A 20,563-nucleotide genomic window follows, 5' to 3' on the forward strand; every position below is an offset into this window, starting at 1 on the left:
GCCGACCGGGAGAAGATGTCGCCGGAGAAGATTATGTCCATAGACTACGCCAAAGGATGGACGACATCCATCAGCGAGTCCGCCTAAATATTCAAAACGCTAGTGACCGAATGAAGGAGCACTACGACATTCAAGCTGAGCATGGAGGATACCAACCAGGGAATTTGTTGTGGCTTCATGGCCCGATACAACAACAGTGAGAAGGCTCGCTATGGTGTGACTAAAGAAGAACAACGGGACCTCTTTTCCGTGCCTCCTGATTATTCGCTCGCTCACTGTGTGGCCTGAGATTTGCGAATGTCCAGAGGAATTGCTGCGACGTTCAATGAGAAGTTTGGGCGTGTCGGAGAATTACGCCGACAGGATCGAGAGGTTGGAAGCGTCTTGAGGCTAACCAACAATGCACATGGTCAAACAAGGCACATCTTCTACTTGGTCACCAAGGAATGGTCCCCGAGTAAGCCGACTTATCTCAATCTATGGAAGACCCTGATTGAACTGAGAGAACCCCTGCTAAACAACAACATTACACGATTAGCCATTCCAAAGCTGGCGTGTGGACTCGATAGTTTGAGTTGGCGTACAATCCGAAACATGATTGAAGACTTGTTTAGATTTACAGGAATCGAGATCCTCGTTTGCTGCTACAACTCAAAGCTGAGATCGGGAGAGAAAACTGTAGACTGCTATTTCTACCAGACTTCTCAATGTACCAGGGGCCAGCTTTGCAAATACCTTCTTTCACCGTGTACATCTCGGGACGAGTATGTACCTAAGAAGGGGGCAGTGTTGCGAACCAGTGTGAACCCGGCCTAAGCAGACTAATACGCTTGGCGTCGTTTAAGGACGAATAAAAATCTCGGCTATTCGAGAACCAGAGCTGTGGGTATATAAACAGACGGCTGGAGACTGAAGAGGACATATAAATAGACGAGTACAGTTGACGCCCTATAATTCAAAATAAATTCTTTCTAGATAAATAGTTATAAATCGTTTGTAAATAGTTCTTTAAGTCTTTTATCGTTATTGTTTTTGTTAATTAGTGTTAAATAAATTGTGTTTAAATAAATGGTGACTTTTTGTCCAAATTGACTTTCTATCCACACGGAACCGACGAAAAACTTAACAAAAATTATATATTTTTCAGCCTTTCTTAAAAAATATTAATAATAAAAGAAGTGTCCCAAAATCAAGACTATATTAGGTATTTACTTTAGATGGTCTGAACCTACTTTGCTATAAATATGGAAATCGTAAATCATACAGGATGTTCAAAATTCTACGCCAAACTTTCTAGAATGTAAAATAAGTTTTCTTCGTTTTTTTTTCACAATAACCCTGTATATTATTTTCTCAACAGATAGAATTAAAGAAAGATTTTTTTTATATTTAGAGTATTTCAAAATTTTTAACGGTTTTGCAGATATTTTTTTGCCCTTTTACGCCTAAGCATAAAAGTAGGAAAATATATTATTAAACTGACATAAAGTGTCAAATTCAACGAGCGTAACCATAGTTTTTCGATATACAAGTGCAAATATTTTTAAGGACAGTATATTTCGACCCCGGAGACACGTCTGTGAGGTTCTTTATACTTCACTCAAAAAAAATTTGAAAATTTGTAATTTTTTGAAAAAAAATTTAGAATTTTTTTTTTAGGTTTTTAGTTAAAAACATAATTTCTTCATAATATGTCAACATAGGTAGTAGATTAAATTTACAAGAAAGAAAACCCAGAGAAGATCCAGTGGTTCTCAAAATTTCCACAAAAAAAACATTTTTTTTTAATTTTCAAAATAAAATAACTCGGTTATTTTAGACTTATTTGAAAAACGGTAAAGAGAAAATATGTTTCTTTTATTTATATAGATCTACCAGCCCTGAAAATATTTGTACTTATTTAAGACTCACCCTGTATAATGACTTACAAGGTATTACTTTAAAAAATTTTATATTATTTAAAACGTTTAAAATTGTTAAAAAATTATCTATATTCGGAGTAAAAATGGCTTTTTGTGCCTCGCGAGTAATGTCGTCAAAAGTACAGCCTCGCCACAATAAGTGTCATTTTTACTCCTAATAAAACGATAGACTATTTTTTGAATACACATTTTATTCTAATCTAAAACAAAATATTCTCCTCCTATAAAATAAAACAAAAGGACATCCCGATGCAAAGAAAAAAAAACACATAGTCGAATTCAAAACATCTAAATTATATCCTAACCATAGTCACGCGAAATTTATTCCCGCAACCGTCGTAATACATTTAATTTTAGATTAATTATAATAATGCAGCGTCCCTAGGCGCCCTTAATCATCCGAAATGAAGTTATCTTCAAGTGGTACGTCGCCATCGTCTAATTTGTGGATCTGTTTAAAATTACTGCCTGACCCTGGGCTCCCAGGACCATTTGTATCTGCGAGAGACGCGGGGGGCGACTCAGGGACGCGAAATGTCCCTGGCATTTCTCATCCTGAATTAAGATGCTCGCTTCACATCATTATCTCCCTCTTATCGTTACGGCTTCTGAGGCTGCTGCCCTGCCGCTCATTTAGCCCGAGACCGTTTAGTCGCTCGCATGTATGATCCATTGTTTCTGATTAATGAAAAGCTCCGACTCTATGTCTTTAGGACCTAAGTAATGGGCTCCTTTTGTTTCCATTTTACCGTCGTCCCAACGTTTGTGTAAAGAGTAAATAGGACTAGTTTAACAATGCGTTGAAATATTGTTATTATTAAGATTACTTCAAAATGTCGTTTTATCGTTACCTTTAACTAATATACCTTACAAATCGACTTGGTGAATCAATCGATACTGTCTATGACATAAGATAAGTCTAGGGTTTCCATACGTCCTTATTTCAGATTGATTCTCACTATATCTTCCGTTTCCATTCCATATCCATTTCATATCCGTTCCGTATTTTTTATTTTATTGGCGTTATACGTAAGGTATCAGTTCCATACTTTTTATTGTGCAATTTATATCATTACGAAAGTTATATTTTAAAAATTTGTATCTTTTGAGAAAGGTAATAGATTTAATTATGAGGTGAAAGGATGAATAAATACCAGCAAAATTTTAACAGAGCTGGTACAAATGTAAGAACTTGACAACGCTGTTTCCGATACGCTTCAGTCCGTCCGGCAAAAAAATGTATGGAAGGAAAGGATATGGAACGGAATGGAAACGGAACGTATAGTGTGCATTGTTCTATTCATTTACATGATAAAATATTTTATGTAAACGGAAGGGAGCTGATATGGAAGGTATAGTGAGAATCAACCTTTAATAGCCGGAGAGCTGGCGACATATTTAGAGAACATATTTTAAGCAAGTTAGAATAACAAAAAAAATAAAGTTTAATAACTTGTGAACCCAGAATCCTAAGTCTGGCTGGGGGGTTGGGGGTATTTCGCTACTGCGCAACCCATAACATTGGCAAACAAATAAATCCAAAAAACATTCTTTAAGCAACTTGAAATTTGTTTATTCTTAAATTTTAGCATCTAGTTAACCTAGAAATAATTGTGCCAGACTTTTTTTCCGGGTTTAAAGTGTAACCAGACCATTCCATATATGTTTAATTATTATACCTGGAAAACATACTTTAGGCATTCTAAAATTTTTACAGCGTGTTTATTAGATGATATTAAAAAATATGTGTTAATTGCCAGACGAATTCAATGGGATTTAATACTTGCCAGACGTCAAAGATTTTAAATAAGCGCGACAAAAAAGTCTTATGATAAGCGCGAGAAAGATAGTTTATTGAGACCCGTCGGCAGCCGATGCGGCTGACGTAACAATATTTTGGAGTACATCAAATTTTCATAAAAACAATTTTTTTTGGCTTTCGTTTCAATTATTTGCAGGCTTTTAATTCAGAGATTATTTTGTTGGAATTAGTTACCATGTACAAATATGTATTTATAAATTAAATATTGACGTGCATAGTGTAAATAGTTTAGAATAATTACTGCAAATAAATATTTTAGTAACTACTAATTTCGCTACTAACTACTAAATCACAATGGATAAAAACCATTTAAGTTAAAGTTACTTTAGTTAAAATGCAAAGAATTTTTAAAAGTGTGCCAACAACATGGTTTAAAATTTAAAGAAGTGGTTTTACCAGAAAACGTAGTCCCGACAAAAGGGTACCATGTACAACTTAACAAGTGTAGCTAGAGAGGTGAGAAATATAAAATAACACGCGACCGGTGCAATCCTCAAGTCTCTTCCTATATTTGTTCAACTGTATAGTGCTAAAAAAATAAGTAATCTGGAATTTTATTAAAGTACCATTGTTACTCTTTCTAAATAGATTCAAAAGTAAGTAAAAGTGCTTTACTTTTATGCTTAGGCGTTAAAATGACTTTTTTATATTGTCAATCAGGTCGCAAAAATTAATAATAATATAATATGTCACAAAAGTTACATAATTATTATTATACTTTTGTGACGTTTGAAAAAAATATATTTTATATTATGCTAATTTTTAAATAATTATTAGTCTTTTTATTCTTTCAGATACAAAATACTTAAATTAAAAAGTCTTGTTATTGAAAGGATTTCAATTATACATTTTTATTAAAAAATGTTTCTTTTTATTTATTCAATATTAGCACAGATTAGGTATCCTATAAGTATACAGATAAAAATCTTGTCCCTAATTCGTGGTACGAAAATTGTTTTTTATGACGATGTGCAAACGAGTCAAATTTCCTGTGCGCAAAATTAAACTGGCGTAAAATAACAATAAACAGCGTAATAGAGAGATATCGCTAAACCGAATAGCGTGCATGGACGTTAATAAGGCCAGGTGTTATTTCCTTTACGTGAGGTGGTATCAAGAACGGTAAACTAATAGGATTGCTCATCCTCATAAGACGTACGTTCGCCTCTTCCCGCGCTTCAGCTGACAGTTGTGACGTCATTGTAGCCCTTGTCAAAGCCTTCGTGGCCTTGTCATGATAGTGTGTATTATTAGTTGCCTATGGTAAACTTATAAAAATAACAGCTGAAAAATTTCGAGTTAATTATTTTGTCAATTTTAAATGTGAAAAAGGTGTCTTTAAAGTTTTTAGAGCTATAGAATGCATAAATACGTTCATTTTGTGTTGTGGATTTTGACAAAGTGCATACTAAGTGCCCACGATTTTGTTTATTAATTATTTTAAAGCAAAATATGGAAGTACTCTAAAAAGAATGCTTGCAAAAGGTGATGCTGGGAATTGCTGTTCTTAAAAATGCATTATCCGAGTATTTAATACGATTTATACAGTTAATTTTCTATACTGCATACATATAAGGTATTTAAATAAATAAACTAAACGTTTGCATTCGGTAACCAATAATGCACGTGTGTGTATTATTGGTTGCCGGATAAGGACTAATAACCATGACAAGGGCTACAATGACGTCACAAAGCGAGTAGTTTTCGCATGCACCTGGCGGACACTTTTGGCTGAATGAGCAGTCCTATTAGGTTAACTGTTCTTGAGGTGATATTAACTCTCTTCATTTATAGTTATCGGATCGGAAAGAATTCTGATCGCGTCGCGTCCGCTATTTAAACTTAACCTAACTTTGAATTTAAAACTTTGAAATTGTTTTGTTTACTAGGTATTTTAAAACTAAATGGCTAAAGTGCTTATTTCCAGTGCTTTATTGTTCAACGTCTGCCAGTGGGTTTTAGGGCAACAAGCAACAAATTCTCTTAGAAGGGCTAAGTCGTCATCTGCTGTAAACCTAAGACTCTTTATAGGTTCTTTAGTATTGGAAGAGGTGGAATCCATATTTTGAGCCATATTTATTTAATTAAAACTAATTCCAGCTACTTAAATATCAAATTACCTAATAAAACTAAAGCAATAATTCAAAACAATTCAAACATAACCTAAAATAAAAGATCTCGCCGGCCGGCTCCGGTTGTCAAATACCCACACATGCACATTTAAGCAATGTTTAAACGTTATCAGAGGTTATTTAGAAAGAGCGCTTGGTGTAATTGATCCGCAAATTACGTCAGGCGGTAACGTTATTAGCGGGTGTTGCGTTAAAAATTGACTCGCGCATATCGTAACCATGGTAAGGTACGCGTAAATACTGGATGACGCTATTCGGTTTTCCGATATCTCTCTAATAACTGTGCCGGTCAGGCGCTGTGCATAATTTTAGACGCCATAAGTGGGCGTGTTGTGTGCGCAAACTAGTCACCTAACTAGTGCCCGATTCCGAAAATTGGAACCACGAAAAACAATAAAGAAAAAACAAAGATTATAATCTGTATAATCTGTGATATTAGTTACTTTTTTTGAAGTTTTTAAGACTCTAAAATGATGTTACGTCAGCCGCATCGGCTGCCGACCGGGTCTCAATAAACTATCTTTCTCGCGCTTATACTTTCTCTTGCTCACAACTCATAAGACTTTCTTATCGCGCTCATTTAAAATCTTTATTCGCGTCTGGCAAGTATTAAATCCCATTGAATTCGTCTGGCAATTAACACATATTTTTTAATATCATCTAATAAACACGCTGGAAAAATTTTAGAATGCCTAAAGTATGTTTTCCAGGTATAACAATTAAACATATTTGGAATGGTCTGGTTACACTTTAAACCCGAAAAAAAAGTCTGGCATACTTATTTCTAGGTTAAATAGATGATAAAATTTAAGAATGAACAAATTTCAAGTTGCCTAAAGAATGTTTTTTGGATTTATTTTTTTGCAAATGTTATGGGTTGCGCAGTAGCGAAATACCCCCAACCTCCCAGCCAGACTTAGGATTCTGGGTTTACCAGTTAATAAACTATACATTTTTAGTTATTCTAGCTTGCTTAAAATATGTTCTCTAAATATGTCGTCAGCTCATAGGCTATAAGGTTGATTCTTACTATCCAAACCTTTAAGGTCGATTCTCACTATCCCTTCCATATCAGCTACGTGAGAATATATTCGCACAAAATATTCTCACAATATATTGTGCGAAAACCTTTTGATACTTTCTAGTGATCGAAATCAAACTCTTCTAAATAAGGGCAACGGCCTAGCTACGTTGAAACACCGGTTTCCATTAGAACACCGAAGTTAAGCGACGTAAGGCGATACAGGTGGATCGACGGGTAACCGGTTCGAAACTCGTGCTGTTGTCCAAGGAAAAAGTGTAAAATCTATTGATGCACACAGCTCATTCACGCTGGTTCGAGGCCGGATGAGATCGGATATCTCGTGAGTAAGAGTTAATTTAGACACTTCCTAAGTCGGTATGCCGACATGGATATGACCATGATATGGCCGAGGACCGCGGTTCAGATTCCGCGTAAACAAAGTAGGGGACGGGGTCCAGATTAGCCCTGGCAGCAAAATGGAGACGTTAACTGAAATCTTTACTTTTACTTTCTTCTAAATAAGAAGTGATGCTACCTCTTACTGTTCTTACTACTGAAGTTACTTTGAAGTTTCTATAGCTATGTTTATTAGCAATTATTGAAGATTAAATATGTTATTTTATTATTTAGTATAATATTGCCGAATATATTAGTTATGGTTTTTTATGTTATGTTTTTATAGGCATTTGCTTCTTTAATTGAAAATGTTAAGTTTGGTTTGGTGTAATTTTTAAGCTACCTATACGTTTTCTTTTTTTTTTTGTTTGTATTCATTATTTGCGTTCATGATTACTTTCTCATGACTTAATAATTTGATATTATTTTTATTTGAAACTCAATTTTTTTCGGTTTGCTTTTGAAAACCATCCCTTGGTTGCTAATTGACAAACTCCACAATCGTTGATCGAAAATATTTTAGTACGGTTCTGGAAACTCTAATTAATACTACCAATTAAGGTTCAGATGTTTTTGCCCATCACAGAACCGGGCCTCGGTAACTAATTTAAAAAATATTTTTTTGTTACAAACATGAGAAAGTCCTTTGATACTTTCTAGTGGTCGAAATCAACCTCTTCTAAATAAGTAATGATGCTATTTCTTGTTGTTCTTGCTTCTTTTCTTTTAAGTTTCTATAATATTTATTATGTTATGTTTTAATAGATATTTGCATTTTTAATTCAATATTTTAGGTTTTTTTTCTCAAATTCTGTTAAGTTGGTTTGTGTTGTTTGATGTGAAATTTAAGTTACCTATATACTCTTTTCTTTACTTCTGTTTATGTTAATTTTTTTTCATGACTGATTACTTAATAATGTGATATTATTTTCATTAAAAATCTCAATTTTTTATCCATTTTACTTTGGAAAACCATCCCTTGCTTTCTGATTGATGAACTGCACCACCATTGAACAAAAATTAGTCAGTACCGAAAGTACCGAAAAAACGGGAAATCCCGGTTGCATATACGCACAACGTACATGATTATGGCAAACCGTCCGTATCTACGCTTTCTGATTGGTTGCTGACAGTTAACTGTACGTTCTGCCATTGCTGGGGGTCACAGTCATGTACATTTTGCTAGTGAATTAGAAATGGATGTGTTTTGTCAGATAACAGTACTTATTGTCAGACTCACGTCATCGCCGTGTACATTATGGCATAAAAGTAAAACTGCATGAGAATGTTTTTTTTAAATATTTAAGAGTATAATGCAATACAAATACTACAAAAACTAAGCACATTTATTAACAGAATTTTTTTTAGTAGACATATTTAAATATTAAATATTAAACATATTTTTTAGTTACTAGTGTCCACACCGTGTGGACACTAGTTTTTATTTCTTTCTGTAAAATTTATAAAATATACTGTGTGTCCGTCTTAAGTGATACCACTATTGCTATCTCTGAAACGGTAAGTGCTACAAGGTCGGTTAAATCAGAGAAAAGTTGCATTTTTTATGCCCATTCAAGGTACAGTGTTGCCAAATTTCTTTTAGTGTATGAAATACAGGGTGATTTGTGAAAAACGCATAAATGTATTTGGTCTATTATTTCGAAAACTATTCTTTTTTGAGACACAGTTCAAATTGAAAAGTTTTATATTTTTTTCTTCTCTACAACATAACATTTTCAAATTTTAAATCCGACGTTTCGTGTTCAAGCTACCATCATCGACTTCATTCAAATACGGAACTGAATTTTTTATTTTATGTTTTAAGAACTTTTCATGTCCTAAAACCAATGACTTATCACCTTATTCGGAAAATATGCATATTATTGGCACTTTTCATAAGAACCCAATGTGTTAGAGAGAGACGGCACATAACTTTTCTATGGGGGGCCCAAAAAAAATTTTTTTAGGGCGATACGTCATTGGTTTTCGACTTCAAAAGCTCTTACGATATACTCCCTATTAACACACAAAAAGTGTTAAATTTAGAGCGCTATCATGTAGGTACAATCAATTTTGTGTGATTTAACCTCGAATATTCCTGGATCCATATATCACATTCTTCTAGATTGCGTAAATTTGCGTAAATTGTTGTACTATCGCTATATTCCCAGAGTAACTTCTTTCGTTTTATGCTTAAAACTTGGAGGTTAATAAATAAACTTGGCTTATGTTTGCCAATATTATCAATAAAATAATTAATCAATAAAGAAAACCAAACCAACCAACTCAACAAACCAAACCAAACCAACCAACTCAGCAGGCCGTGTTTCCATAAACGACATAATGACAGCAAAAACAAAAGCGCGGGAGCTGAGATGGCAAAATGTACATCCGTTTGAGATATGCAGAGCAATGCGAACTGTTATTTGGCGAAGAAAAACTCTGTGGCAGAATGTACATTTTTTTGGCGCCTGTATAGCAATATGTACTGTTATTTGGCATCAGCCAATAAGATAACTCTATCGCCATGCGTTTGCCATAATCATGTACGTTGTGCTTATATGCATCCCGGTTCCTAAAAAGCTCGGTGCCGAAATTCCCGGTTCGGAAAAAGAACTCCGGTTCCGGAAACCCTAATGCAGACTTTATATGTGACAATGTTAATACATGTTCTACATAGATATTTAAAATAATTTATAATTAAATTAATTGTGTCTTTGATTAATAACTATTCATCATTTTACTCGTTTGCTATAACCAACTCATCTTCGTTTTATTATTGTACATCGCGTAATACCACACGCAAATCAAAAACACAACATTAATAATCCTGTCGGCAATAATTGCGCCAAATTTGGACTCTTTACCGACGATAAATCAGTCGGAGCGGTGAGCAGATCGCTATCGGCCGCCCGTTTAGACCGTCCGACTCATTCCGGTAGACTGTTACACGGTTAATTTTAATGGCGATTTAATAAAAAACGGAAGTGTCGAATTACAAACGGCCGGCGGTGTGAAAATGGTGCCTTGATGGCTTTAAAATTATACCCTGTACCGGTACGGGCCGCGCGAGTAATTGGACGAGGTACGAGAAAGGGCACTTTTTACGCGCGGCTTAGACCTATTTAAAATAGTAACAGGTTGGAGACACAGAGGTGTAAGAATGTATTGTCATGAATAATGCATAGAGCTCGGATGCCTCGTCCCGTTTAGGAAGTAATTTAAGTTCGGTATTGAAGACACTAAAGGACCACCTACTCGGGATTCGCAAACCGTAACTTGTAATTGGAGACGAGGTATATTAATTCAACGCGACACTTCCTTATTTCGTTCTTTGTATCAAATTAAATTATTTTTTTATCGTTGTCTACATTCATTTGTTCATTCAAGAATAAATAGAAGAACAGCGTTCAAGAATAAACAGCATTTTAAGATGAAAGTTTAAATTCCATCTATACAGAAAAAAAATCTTAAGCTTCATTCAGAACCTCGCAATTAGTGGAATAAATTTGTGGTTTCAATTAGCGTAGAAGTTTGTTCACCTATTTTTAATGTAAGCATTCAGAACGTTATAATTAGTGCGAGAATTAGTGGTAGTAATTTTCAATTAGCGGAAAAAGTTAACAAACTTTTGACTTTTTCACTAATTATACTTCAAGATTTGCGAGGAATGTCAGTTTGGCAAACTAAACCACTAATTTATTGCACTAATTGCGAGGTTCTGAATGAAGCTTTACACTTTATACTTTTTAGTTTATGATTATTCACAATGTCTAAAAATCGCAATTAAAATTAATAGAATAGCCTAGCAACAGCTTGCAGTAATATGTTGTATCCATAGAGAAAGCCTAATATTTAGCTTATAAAACAATAAACTTTTGGTTTCTAACAAAATTTCCGTTGACGGATGATAATCAAAGGCCAAAATGACATTCCTCGCAAATTTTGAAGTATAATTAGTCGAAGTCAAAAGTCTGTTAACTTTTTTCACTAATTGAAAATTCCTGCCACTAATTTTGACGTTCTGAACGCTTACATTCAAATTAGAGGAACAAACTTCTACGCTAATTGAAACCACTAATTTATTCCACTAATTGCGAGGTTCGGAATGAAGCTTAACACAGACTATAGACAACAAAGCATACTCAACTTTGACAGAAAACATAATTATGAGTATGATTTACCGCATTAAAATTGATACACCACGCTCATATACCACGCCCAGTTTGTAACCTTATATTCAGCCAAACATGGCTGAACTTTACAATATTCCTCTGAACCTGCTAGGTCTGCTAATACAAAACTAAAGTGTCAAAACGAATGACAATGTCAGGAAATAAATAAATAAAGATGGCAACTTGACATTTTTTACAGCAGAGATACCACCTGAATCCTCAGCGGGAAATTTAAATTCCATCAGTTAGCCAGCCCGGCACCGAATACGTCCATAGTTGGCAACAATGAATTTAAACAACGTGTCCTTGATTACGCAACTAAAGATTTAATTGGTATCAAATATAATTGCATTTGTGTTTGATAGAAAATTATACAGGGTGGCGCACTTCATTCGTCTCAATTAATTATACAGGGTGTCCCAGAAATAAGTGCAAGTATTTTCAGGGGTTGTAGATCTCGATAAAAGAAATATATTTCCTCTTTATTGTTTTTCAAATTAGTCCAAAATAACGGAGTTATTTTACTTTGAAAATTTCCGAAAAAAAAATATTTTTTTGCTAAAATTTTGAGTACCACTGGATCTTTTCTGGATAATCTTTCTTGTAATTTAATCTACTATCTATGTTGCCATTTTATTAAGAAATTATGTTTTTTAACTTAAAACAAAATTTTTAAAAAAAAATCCGAATTTAAAAAAAAAGTTTTTGCGAAAAAACCTCATATAGGCGTGTTTCTGGGGTTGAATTATACTCCCAGTTAAAATACTTGCACTTATTTCTGAGACACCCTGTATAAAAACGAAAAGATGTAGGAACAAAATATTTTATGGGTATACCTATGTGTGAAGACAATGTGCATAATTTAAAATTATTTTGAAATGTACATGGTGTGTCAGAACTAAGATCCATACCAAAGTTATATTTTTTCTTATGAAACACCCGGTATTTTATTTAATTTTTGGATTTATGAACATAAAATAAAGCATTTATTATAGGGGTTTAATAAATCTAAATACCTTGGTTTTTGATATACATACATATTTAAATATGCATGCTATAATAAGATGGTTGTTAACACTCTGTTACATTACTTTTCAGAATTAATTCTTCTGCTGACTTCTAAGCCAGAGAAATAAACTGTACTCAAAATTTGATTGCTTCCTTAAATGTATACAGGGGTATCAAAAACTACTGATCTGTTTTAAATATTTTTATTTTACATAAACAACACATTAAAACTTCGTTATTTCAAATGCAACACTGTATTTTTTAAAATAAGCCGAATCAGATTTAAATGCTCTTTCAAACTATATTAGTGTTTCCCATACCTATATGGCTCGTATTTGGAATAAAAAGCAATCTTTCAATAAAAATGGCAATCAAGATGGCTGGTGTCGCAATGGCAATTTTCTAGTGACAGTTAGTAGCTATTTTCAAAATCGTCATTTGTTTATGGACATTTCGTTTATTTAATATTAGTCAATAAGTGCATTAAAAGTTTCTAGAGAACTACAAATTCTACATCGAGGTCTATTGATTAAAAATATTTTCAACATGGCGACACTTCCGGAAATATCGGAAGTTGACTGCAACTTTCTTATTTTAAATGGGTGCTCCCATTTTTTATTACAGAGTTAAAGTCTCTGTACAATTTTATGAATTTTGATATCAAACACTCTCTATACCTAACATTAACCGTTTTTGAGAAAAAAAAATATTTAAAATTTTTGGACGAAAAAAACTGCCTGTCAAAAAAATGTGTATAGCCTAAACGTCAAATTTAGTAATTACCATAACCACTGTGACATGAAGAGAAGACATGTGGCTATCTATTTCAAAAATTAAATTGTTCAAATGTCATATAATAATGGCGGTAGCTGTCTTGCAACTGAGCGATTAAAAAATTATCACAATTAATTTTTTTTCAAATGGAAACCCACTTTTTTTACCCACTTTTGTAATCCCTTAATTTAACGTTTAGACTAGACACATATTTTTGACAGGCAGTTTTTTCCATCCAAAAATTTTAAATATTTTTTTTCTCAAAAACGATTAATGTAGGTATAATAGAGTGTTTAATATCAAAATTCATAAAATTTTACAGAGAATTTAAATCTGTAATAAAAAATAGGGGCACCAATTTAAAATAAGAAAGTTGCTGTCAACTTCCGGTATTTCCGGAAGTACCGCCATATTGAAAATATGTTTAATCGATAGTTCTCGTTGCGAAACAATGATCTGCAGAAAATACAACTCTGGGAGCTTATAATGAACGCTCAGTCTAGGACACCCTGTATACTAACATACCAAATCTCGTTATCTGAAAAAATAAGAAAGGGTTAGTGGTGAACCACTTTTGAAAAACACCGGGTATAACTAAATCAACACTAGTTTTGAAGTTAATAGTTTTAGCAGTTTATTCCGTACCTATAACTAGAGCTATAGAAGAGAGATATTTTATATTAATTGACATGAAAAATTGGATGGAAAAAAATCTAATTAAGTGAAACAAATACAGTGCCAGTGGAGGGCATTAAGCTAAAAAATGCGAATCTGGAGACATATTTGCACAGAGCTCGAGAGGGGATGAAAAAGTTGACAAATCGTTCCATTAGTAGCCAGTTAGCTTAAAACCTGCAACTCGTCGGCTGAGCTGGATCGCCTAATCCTGACTAATACAGGCCTTCTGTCCTGCCAGCCTTTTCCGCTTATGATCCCAATGTTTGCAGCAATAAACGAGAAAAATGCCGCAGATAAAAGCGATCCCAAACCGATGATTGTCAGTCAACAGATAAATATTATTAGGATAAAAATAAATGCCATTAGCACATATTCCGGTAATAGCATTCAGTTAAAAAATTGTATAATATCTAAAACTACCAAATTTGTTAATATTTTACAGTATAATCGTTATAACAGTGTTCAAGATAACGGAACATATAAATAAATAAAAACTTACTTGGTGTTTTTCACAATCTTTTATTCTTTATACAGGGTACTACAAATTCGGGGTACGAGCATTGATATCTCGGAAACTATAATAGGTACGAACATGGTTAAATTGGGGCAAATTTGCGCCTTTCACTGAGAGAAAAAACGTTGTAAAATCAAAAAAAATGCTAATGAATCAAATAATATCAAACATATTTTGGCCTCATTAATGGTCATAATTGAGTTAATAAGACATCTATTATTTATTAGTAAAATAACTTTATTTCGGAATTAATCTTTTGGTGATAAGTATGTAACGTTTTTAGTTCGTTACATGTCTTTTTTATATATAATATATGATGTCTGGCCTATCATCACCGGATTCCCTCTCGTTCAGGCCGGATAGTTTATTTGACGCGTAATTTTTACGTTCCCTGGTCGCCAACCCTGTTATCGTTCGACACAACCCTGTTACTATTCTGAGGAGGCGCTGTCAACATCGCTTCTGTCAACTCTCTCCGTGCTTAACCTCACTTTGTTTTGACGCTCTGTTACAACAGAGTTACAACACAGTTCTAAAAGCTGGGATACATCCCAGCTTTTAGAAATGGTGATTATTTAAATTTTGCTGTATAATTTGAATCAGCTGCTATTTCGAGGCTACAGGTAAAGATAGTTATTACCTTTTATAGATTCGATATTATTATTGAATATTTTTAGGGTAGAGTTACGGATGTCCCAACTTGTATTTGTATTTTGCTGGCACGGTGGCGTCCCTTTTCTTTTGTCCTCCAGAATGTCACATGGAAGAAAGGACATGTTGTTTATTATTTATTGAGCCCTCGGAAGTATTTCGAGGTAGGTTTATTTTGTTTATTAGACCTTGTTTGGTTTTAAACAAGAGTTTCATATTTTTAGAGTCCAAGGTACGGACTGTGTCCAAGGTACGGACTGTGTCCAAGGTACGGATAGTACGGGTAGTATCTTATGTACGGATGTCCTGTGGACGAGTGTCCCCAATAAGAATGATTTTTTCTTACATATAAGTGCCACAGCGTGGATGTAGCTTGAGTCCCATGCTGCTTCGTTCTCAGCTGTAAGCTAGTTAGTTACGGCTGTAGCAATTTATGGTGTCTCATTCTAGCCCCTTTGGTTGTGTTGGATGGCTGAGTACAGAGATGCGAGACCACCTCACGCTGTTTGAAGCAAGATTACATAAAGAACAGCTAAGTGTAGATTTACGTTCTAGTTTTTATGTTTTAGATTTTCTATATTTTCAGTCTTAAACAGTAACGTACATTTTAAATAATATCGTACAGACTATATTTGGTGGTTAGATTGTTAAGATCATTTATGTCGATTCAGTAGTTACAATGTGATTTAGATATAGTCTGTAAAACGAATAACTTTGAATTTGACAGTTCCTGCGGGCTTTTCTAGTGTCTTCTAGTGTTAATTTTATTAGGTTAGCAACTTGCGGCCATGCTGACGCAATGCCGTCTCTAATAGAACAGCCTAGGAGCGAGATTTATGACGTCACACTAGTTAGATACTACAGATTAATAACTATGTTGTAGAATACATGAAAAACATAATTATTCCTCGATTTGTTGGTTTGTATTTTAAAAATGATATAGTTTACATGAAATATACAATATACACAATATATATATATATATATATATATATATATATATATATATATATATATATATATATATATATATACCTATTATATATATATACCTATTTATCTTAATAAATACTTTGGCAGATAAACTATGAACCATACAAATGCAGCAAATGTTTTACAATATGACTGAAATCGTACTCCATAGTCAATGTAGATAGTTTTTGTGTTAAGAATAATAATTTAAAAAAATATGTGGTCATCTTTTGACAAATTTATATTAGTTTATTAATTGCAGTAAATATTATAATATATAAATAAATTTTGTGAATGCAAATAATAATACATCACTATTAGTAGATATTGAATGTTTTTTGTTAAATTAGATTGATTTTCGAACCCCAAAATTTAAAATATATTTTACATTTTACCCATTATCTTATGTACCACCTATTCATTATTTTTATATTGTAAAACATTTGCTGCATTTGTATGGTTCATGTTTATTAGCCAAAGTATTTATTACAATAAATCGGTATATATTATATTGTATTTATTAACTGTATATTATGTATATTTCATGTAAACTATATCATTTTTAAAATACAAACCAAAAATACGAGGAATAATTATGTTTCCCATGTATTCTCCAACATATTTATTAATCCGTATTATCTAACTAGCGTGACGTCATAAATCTCGCCTCGTGGCTGTTCTAATAGAGACGGCATTGGTCTAATATTTAGAAATGTCAAAAGCTGATGACATTATACTTTTGTCAATTATGACATTTCGTGTTGATTTTTGCAAGAAGAGGAAGAATTGTCACTTGTTTTATTATTTTCCTTTTCTATTTCACGAAAGTAAAAAGAGTTACCTATATGATTCGTTCAGGCTAGATCAGGCACTCAATTTAAAGAATATCAGTAACTTTTTTGACAGAGGGATTTTATATTTGCCATGTTGGTAAAAAATAACGGTCAAAATTCAAAGTTATTCATTTTATAGACTATATTAGGTTTCATTATATTACGCCTTGTAATAGTATTACTTTCTATAGATATTATTATTGCGCTATATTAACAGATGAATAACGAGACATAGATTCTAGAATCTACAGGTTGCAACACATCAGATTTAACATAGGGTGACCAGACGTCAGGATAAAGCCGGACATGTCCGGCTTTTTCGCTTAAATGAAAACGTCAGGCCGGCTTTTTGTCGTGTCCGGCTTTTTATCAATCGAAAATTCTAAATAACTAAAAACGCACATTATCATTATTCCTGGTTCCGACTTTCTCAAGCTGGCAACGCCGCGCCGCGTCGGTCGTCGCGTATATCGATACCGACCCGACACAACCAAACCCATACCGATCGACACAACCAGAGAGCGTGCGTAAAATCGAAATCGCTTTTAATTGTTTTGTTTTGACTTTTGACTGCGGGTTTCCCCCGAGTATATAAAAACCGACGTTTCACCTGGTTTCACTTCACAGTTTCACAGTTGAGTATTCATAGTTCAGTTTAAGTTCAGCAGCAGCAAGTAAACATCATGTCTAAAAGAAAGTGTAAATTTACCGAAAAACTGGCGACAAAATACAAACTTTTTGTAAAAGGCCGAAACGAAGAAGAAGCCAAATGTGTGCCTTGTGATTCGTTTGTTTCTGTTGGCAGCAAAGGAGCAGCAGATTTGGAAAAACATATTTCTACGGAAAAACACAAGAAAAGTCTTCAAGCCTCTTCCTCTTGCATGAAACTGGATAACTTTTTCGTCCAAAAGAATAGTTCAGTTGATTTTAAACTTAAAGCTGCAGAAGGTACATTAGCATATCACACCGTTTCGCACCATCAGTCTTATAGATCGTTGGACTGCACTTCATCTCTTCTTAAAAAGGTAGGTACCCAATTTTGCAGTAAAAAATATATACAGCGTGTTTTAAAAACACTTCTTCACCTTCGAGTTAAAAGTCAGAAATAAATAAAAAAAAATAAGCTTAGACATTTTTGTGATCTGATAATAAAAATATTATGTACTTGGCTGTACTAAAATGTATTTAAATATTTATTTATTCAATTTAGTAAAAACAGCTCAGCCAAAAGTTACTAGGAAAAAAAATACCGTTATTAAAAAAGGTACCTATGCAGTTATTAATAGCAAATTTTAAGTTTTAACATATTCTTTGTGTTTTTTTAGATAATTCCGGATTCAGAAATAACTGCTAAATTTGGATGCGGAAGAACAAAAACCGAAGCAATTGTTAATCATGTACTCTCACCTCACGCACAAGAAACATTAATATCAAGTCTAAATTCTGTAAATTTCTATGGTATCGGTACAGATGCAAGTAATCATGGAGCTACTAAAATGTTTCCTGTTGTTGTCCAGTACTTTCAATGGTTCAACGGAATTCAGACACAGGTATTGGAATTATCTGCCCTTTCAAGTGAAACGGCTGAAGCCATATCAAAATATCTGATAACAACCATAAAAAAATTTAACATTACTTCCAAGTGTATTGCTTTTTCCGGTGACAATGCTAATGTAAACTTTGGAGGTCTCGCAAGACGAGGACAGAAAAATGTTTTAAGCAACATGAAGCAAGACTTAAATTCAGATATAGTTGGTATAGGTTGTCCAGCCCATATTCTTCATAATTGTATACAGCATGGAGCTGATTCACTGCAGTGTGATGTGGACTACATCATCTTCAAAATATTTAACTACTTTTCAATCTACACGGTAAGAACGGAAGCATTAAAAGAATTTTGCAACTTTGTTGAAATATCCTATCAACCACTTTTATATCATAGCAAAACAAGATGGCTATCCATGTTCCCAGCCATTGAACGGATTCTTAAACTCTATCCGGCACTTAAATCCTACTTTGAATCTCAGCAAGACTGTCCAGCTATGCTAAGAAAATTTTTTGAGAGTGAATTTTCAGAAATGTATTTGTGGTTGTTAGATTCAACTATGCACATTTTCCATGTAAACGTTGCGTTAATTGAAAAAGAAAATATTTCCATTTTGGAAGTGCAGGACATTCTTGCATCAGTCCTCACAGCACTACAAGGAAGGCTCTCCGAGCAATTTATACCATTAAAAGTAAGAAGTCAGTTAAATGTGTTAAGGGAAAAGGGATTACAAAAAGAAGTTAATGATTTTAAGGAGCAAGTATGGCAATTCTATACTAAATGTATAGACTATTTAGAAAAATGGGCCGCTCCATTGGCAGAATTTAATTCATTTCAATGGATGCTTTTAAATGATACAAACTTTAAATTTAATGATATTTTGCCCTGTATTGAATTTTTATCCAAAAAAGGGGTAGAAATTAATGACACAAAACTAATTGATGAAATCATTTTATTAAAAGACAGTTTGACAACAAAGATTCAAAATGAGGAATTTTTATCATTATCTTTAGATAAAAAGTGGTCTTACTATTTTAAGCAATTAAAACACATTGATTTATCATCAGAATTGCTTAAAATTTGTGAATTTTACTTTGCTATTCCGGCACATAATGCTGCCGTCGAGCGAATTTTTTCTTTAATCGCAGCGCAGTGGACCAAAGAAAGAAACCGTTTATCTATCGAATCAATAAAAAGCCTCATAGTGTTAAAATTTAATTTAAAAATGTCTTGTGAGGAATATTATAATTATTTATGGACAATCCCAATATTTTAAAAGAAATTGGTTCTTCTGAAAAGTATAAGTAGTTTTTACCTAAGTAGAAATTGTTACATTTTTTTATATAAATATATTTGTTAAATGTCAGGTTTTTTTATTAAAAATCAGGCTTTTTTGTCCTGGTTGTCCTACTTTTCTGCAAATAAATCTGGTCACCCTATTTAACACCGCATAAAATTTAACAATTTAAATAAAGTAATGCTACTTTTCTTATATTTTCTATAACGTTACACGCATTGTATTTTTTCATAGTTTTTTCATAGAACATATTTAATATTATTTATATACATAGTTTTACTCAACAAATAACCACTATAATAATTATTAAAAGTGTACAATGCTATTTACCATCAGAATTCATCATGAATAAATATAGTCATTAGTTTTAAGTATTATACAACTGTGTTACTCTGTGTTTACTCTCTCTGTACATGCCTGGCGCCCAATATCTATTTCTTTGGTTTATTGTTATTAATTAGTTTTCTTTCCAGTGAAATACCTTATCCACGACTGCTCTCAGATGAAAAGCTGCCGTTCGCAGTGGTAGTTGTTTAAAAAACGCTACAAGTATATGGGATATTCACTAAGATCTCATCAAAAAAATTTCAAGGATTGCTGAGTTATATTGAAAACCCGGATTTTTTTGAAAATCATTTTTAATTTTTCCTGTCGTTACTTTTTGGAAATTCCAGATTTCCACTGGATTCCATTTTATCAAGACTACCTGATAGTCTTTTTAGATTTTTAAATTAGCTGATAATTTGTCGCCAACTTATTTTTTTTAAATACAGACATTCATTTTTCAGGTTTTGAAACAATTCGGTGTCCTGACTACAA

General features: G+C 33.2%; 1 protein-coding gene across 1 annotated transcript; it reads left to right on the forward strand.

Annotated features, from left to right (window-relative positions):
* Window positions 1-17,185: 17,185 nt before the first annotated feature.
* On the forward strand, window positions 17,186-19,723 carry LOC115876244. The gene is made up of 2 exons (XM_030891952.1): window positions 17,186-17,926; window positions 18,227-19,723. The coding sequence occupies exons 1-2, from the start codon at window positions 17,585-17,587 to the stop codon at window positions 19,721-19,723; spliced, it is 1,839 nt and encodes a 612-aa protein (XP_030747812.1). The 5' UTR covers window positions 17,186-17,584.
* The last annotated feature ends 840 nt before the right edge of the window (window positions 19,724-20,563 follow it).

Source organism: Sitophilus oryzae, unplaced genomic scaffold, assembly GCF_002938485.1.
Source record: "Sitophilus oryzae breed Bouriz unplaced genomic scaffold, Soryzae_2.0 scaffold_1059_pilon_pilon, whole genome shotgun sequence".
NCBI lineage: Eukaryota > Metazoa > Arthropoda > Insecta > Coleoptera > Curculionidae > Sitophilus > Sitophilus oryzae.